This window comes from Microtus ochrogaster, linkage group LG3, assembly GCF_000317375.1.
Source record: "Microtus ochrogaster isolate Prairie Vole_2 linkage group LG3, MicOch1.0, whole genome shotgun sequence".
In the NCBI taxonomy this organism is placed as follows: Eukaryota; Metazoa; Chordata; class Mammalia; order Rodentia; family Cricetidae; genus Microtus; species Microtus ochrogaster.
In genome coordinates this window covers 46,088,140-46,092,941 of record NC_022029.1, presented here as the reverse complement: position 1 = coordinate 46,092,941, position 4,802 = coordinate 46,088,140, and the positions used below count along the sequence as shown (strand labels likewise).

At 50.7% G+C, this 4,802-nt stretch overlaps 1 protein-coding gene across 1 annotated transcript in view; it reads right to left on the bottom strand.

Moving 5' to 3' along the window:
- The window catches only part of Kif3c (kinesin family member 3C), a 40,410-nt gene that overhangs the window by 17,214 nt on the left and 18,394 nt on the right, over positions 1–4,802 (bottom strand). The window contains exons 2-3 of the mRNA XM_026785950.1: positions 1,479–1,580; positions 815–937 (exon numbers count right to left, since the gene is read on the bottom strand). Of these exons, the coding sequence (XP_026641751.1) occupies positions 815–937; positions 1,479–1,580 (225 nt within the window). The remainder of the gene's footprint in view (positions 1–814; positions 938–1,478; positions 1,581–4,802) is intronic.

Sequence of the window (4,802 nt, the reverse complement as noted above, 5' to 3'; positions counted from 1 at the left end):
TCTCTCTCTCTCTCTCTCTCTCTCTCTCTCTCTCTCTCTCTCTCTCTCTCTTTCTCGAAGTGTTTAAACTGAAAGAGAGCTAAGGGAAATTTTGGCCTAACACCCTCTCTTCACAGGAGAGACTGAATAAACAGTCATAACTGGCCAAGAGAAGAGTGGAGACAAGCCAGGCAGTGCTGGACCACATCTTTAATCCCAGCACTAGAGAGGCAGAGGCAGGCAGATCTCCGAATTCAAGGCCAGCCTGGTCTACAGAGAAACCCTGTTTGGAGGTGGGGGTAGCCAGGACCCATGGAGTCAGGGGCTGAGTGGGTTGGGAAGGTAACCCACCCCACTCCCACCTATTTGAGAAATTCCCAAGAGTGAGGGCACGGAAGCCAGCAACGGCTTTCCTATTTCCCTCCTAGCTCAGTGATGTTCTAGTGCCTGCTACAGGGCCTGGGCCTGGGCTGGTCAGCTCTGAGGCGGTCACAATAATCCTGGGGGTGCTCCTGGCTCTTCCCTGAGTCCACACTGGAATTTCCTACCCTAAACCTCCATCCCAGGTCACATCTTTCCATGAATTTTTAGGATCCTGGTGACCAGGTCCTTGAATGCTATGATTCAATGGTGACATTCAAAGTAGAGAAGTTAACCATGACCATGACGACGACCACCCTGACATCAGACTCCTGCCCCCTGGTTGTCCCCAGCCCCATCAGCCCAGGCAGTATATATAGCTCAGGGACTGGGCAGTGGGAAGGGGCCTTTGAGGCACCCTCTCTGAGCAGCCAACTCTTAAGCAGAGTCTTTTTTACCCTGGCGCTCGTCTTACCTTCTTGAGTTTCTTGGTTTTGACCTCCACCTCCTGCTGCAGGGACGAGTAGGTACCACGCAGCTCCATGGTCTCCTCATCTCGGAGCAACATCTCCTGCTGCATTTCCCGCTCACGGCGTTTCTAGGGCAAGGCACGGCAAGGAGGTCACATCAGGAAAGCAAGGCCCACTGAAGGAGGCTAAAGAGCACAGGGGCTGGCTCACTCTGCCTGACACAGGACCTGTCTTTACCATAATCCCTGGTGTCGGGGTACCCCACGGCTCGTGCTTACTGTCCCTCACAATTCTAAGTGGAACACTGGACACAGACCCTTCTTTTCAACTTCAATGAACACAACTATGCCAGGTGTGAGCCTGTGTGCATGGAGACCCCAGCACTAAGAGCGGGCATAACCATTGCAGCTGATTGGAAACTAACTTGATGACTTAGGAAATAACCACACAGTTGGCAGTGAAGACCCAGAGGTCTCGTGGAGGTTAACTGTGAGGAGAGCCACCCCTTCTTCTCACCCGAAGAGAAAACGCTGAGCTGGCAGACCCATGGAATCCAAGTGACTTAGCTTAGGTTCTCCACGTTCTAATTCCAGGATTCCCAGCCCAGCCTACACCACACGTGACCTCAAGGCCACACACTTCCTGGAACCTGAAGCCTAGCAGCCTCACCTGCTCAGCAATCTCCTGCCGCTTCAGTTCCAGCATCTTCTGCTGCTCATTGGTGTGATCCATGATGTTCCTTCCGCCGATGAGCAGCTTGCTCTCCATGGCCTGAGGATACAATGAGGTTCAGAGATGGGACTGGCAATGGTCCATGGCATAACAATTTGGGATTTTTGTTTGTTTGTTGGTCACAGGGTCACATGTGGTTCAGACTAATCTCAACCCTTCTATGCAGTAGAGGATGGCCAGGATTAACAAGTGTGGACCACCACACGTAGCTTTATTAGTTTGGTTGCTTTTGTTGTTATTTTTTGTTTTGATTTGTTGAGAAAGGATCTCACTGTGTAGTGTTGGCTAGCCAGAACTTATTACGTAGATCAGGTTAACCTGTATGTAGATCAGGCTAGCCTGGAACTGTGCTGGGATTGCATGTATGTGACATCATGCCTGTTGACCACTTAAGAGATCTTCTCGCTCTTGCTCTTGCTCTCTCCTCCTTCATGTAACAGAGCCAAGGATAAACTTAAACTCCTGATCCTCTTGCTTCCACTCCAAGAAGGACCACAAAGCAGAGACTCTGCTCCCCTTTCCTGCGATCCTTCTAGGAGTGGACGTAAGACCTGTCCAGAAGAAGCCTTGTAGCCGTCAGTAGGGATTGAGCTTCCTCCTCCAGCCTCTAGAGCAGTAGCACAGAGCTTCCATTGTGGACAGGATCCTTAAGGAATGAATATAAGGCACCCCATCTCTTTGCTATGGATACGAAGGAATGGCTGGGTCACCATGCCTGTGAGGAGGGTGGGTGGCAATCTATTCCTGGCAACCAGGCCCCAGATGGCATGCGGCAGGAGGAGAAAAGGCAGCCACTGGGCAGCCCAGCCCTTGGACTGCGTGGTTCCTGACTCAGGAAGACAGCTCATCACTGGGGCAGCAGGAAATCTTGGTCTAATCTTGGGCTGCTGAGGAAATCAGAACAACCCAAGGGAGAGACTCCCCAGCAACAGGGGACAAAATGAGGCCCCAGAGGCTCCCTGAGCTTTAGACACAACCTGCAAAACTCCTGGTCTGCCCACTAAGCTGAAGGCCCGGCAAGCCAAGCCTTCCCCCTCAGCCACAGTATCAGAACTTCACCTCCTTTCTGCGTGGTTCACAAACACAGGGGCTGACAGAACCCTCAACAGCCAGGAGCTCCCTCCTTCCTCCCCATGTACCAAATGACGAGACAGAAAATAACAGAGAGGAGAGATCCACGCACCGCATCCCCAGCCTCACTGAGATCCATGCTGTGTGAAAGCCCCCGCCCCACCTGGACTGGCACAAAGTCTGACCCCATAAGATGCACTGTCATTACTAACAATAAGAGGGCACTTTCCCAGGGCAGATGACTGCCCTCTGATTTCATTGCTGGCCTCCTGGAAGGCTGACATCACCTTGAGCCACTGGAAGAAATTGGCTGCCACCCCACTGGAATTTTTCCCGGTGGAACCAGCTGACATGTCTGAGGGCTCTCAGAGCTGGGGATGCTGCCAGGCTGGGGGAGTGGGCAGCCACCTGTGAGCGTCGCATCATTGGTTTCAGGGAAGGCCAGCGGCTAAAGGATGCTGCGGGGAGGTCAGAAGCTGAGTTGTGCGATATGACAGTGGACACTGAGCAAAGCCAGGCCAGATGGAGAGGCGGGAACCTCGCGTCAGACCTATGCAGTCACAAAGACAAAGGAGAGAGCAAGGGGCTATGGAGGGGCTGGGTATCCTTGATGCCACACCATAGCCCTCTGCACCCCTGGATGATTCCCTCACAATCTAGTCCATCACTGTGCTTGACTAGCCACGCAGAGTTCTTCCAAACTGGGACAAAATTACAGCAACATTAGGGAAGCCAAAGGCCAGGATTTGAGATGTTAAAATGCTCTCACCTCCTCAAAGGTTGTACATCAGAGGTGTTCAACATTGCATGGGGTGGTGCACGTCTTTCAGCCCAGCACTTGGAAGGCAGAGACACGTGGATCTCTGAGTTTGAGGCCAGCCTGGTCTACAGAGTGAGTTTCAGGAAAGCCAGGGCTGTTACAAAGAGAAAATCTGTCTCAAAAAAAACAAAAAAGACACGGAGAAACCCTGTCTCGAAAAAACAAAAAAAAAAAAAACAAAAAAACAACAAAAGTTGTATAAGGAAGCACATACTGATTAACTGTTCAATTTCACAGATGCCCCCAAATTCATTCTTGGTCATATGGAACGGTGTGAGCTGACGGAAATAAATAACTAAAAGGCAGGTGGGTGAGCGTCTATTACAGCTTCCCATTTGCGGGAAAGTGATCCCAATGCTGTTCACTAAATGACGGCTGTGGGCAAGGCATTATGAGGCAGACTAAGACAGGACAGTGAAGGGAGAAACCCTCTACGGCTCCCAGAAGACATCGGCTTAGTATGCTGCCAAGGCTAAAAAATCCAATAGCAGTGGGCCAAGGACCTTCGTGAAGGCTTTTTGGAAACAAAACAAAACAGATTATCCCCTTGCAGAGAACCACGATGCAGCCAAATCTGGAATACTGTGTACCGTGCCATTCTGAATCTCCAGAGACTCAGAAGAGACAGGAGAACCAGAGAAGGGCGGCGAAGGCTGTCTCAGGGCTACTGTAAGAGATGGAAAAATAGGATTCTTCAGGCCACAAAAACAAAGGAAGATTAAGAGGAGAGGCCTGGACACAATATAATCAAAGATGGCTGTAGGAAGGAAGCATCCTGACTTTCCCGTTCAATCCCAGCACACACATGGGATTTCAAAAGAAGCAGCTTTTAGGACGCCGGAGGGAAGATGGCCTGGATAGTGCAGCATGCCTGTGAACCCCATCACGTGGAAGGTGGGAGGAGGAAGATGGGGAGTTCAAGTTTGACACCCACTTGGGCTACACGAGACCCGACCTCAAAAACAAAGAAATGAGGGGCTGGAGAGATGGCTCCGTGCTGAAGAGCGGTTGCTGCTCTTGTAGCAGACTCGAGTCTGGGTCCCAGCACCCATGGCAGGTGGCTCATAAAGGCCTGCAACTTCAGCACCAGGGGGATCTGATGCCCTCTTCGCACTTCCAGAGGCGTTTGTATGCATGTGGCATACACATACATGTACATTTAATAAAAATAATAAACTATAAATAAAATGACTTTGGGGGACAAGTAAGAAACGTCATAAATTTCCTAGCATAGCTAATTTCTTTCATCTCTCTTCCCTGCCCACTGGGTTAGTCCACAGGTACATAATGTTCTTCACTTCTATAGACACACTTATAATGACAAGCAGAAGCCGGGCGGTGATGGCGCACGCCTTTAATCCCAGCACTCC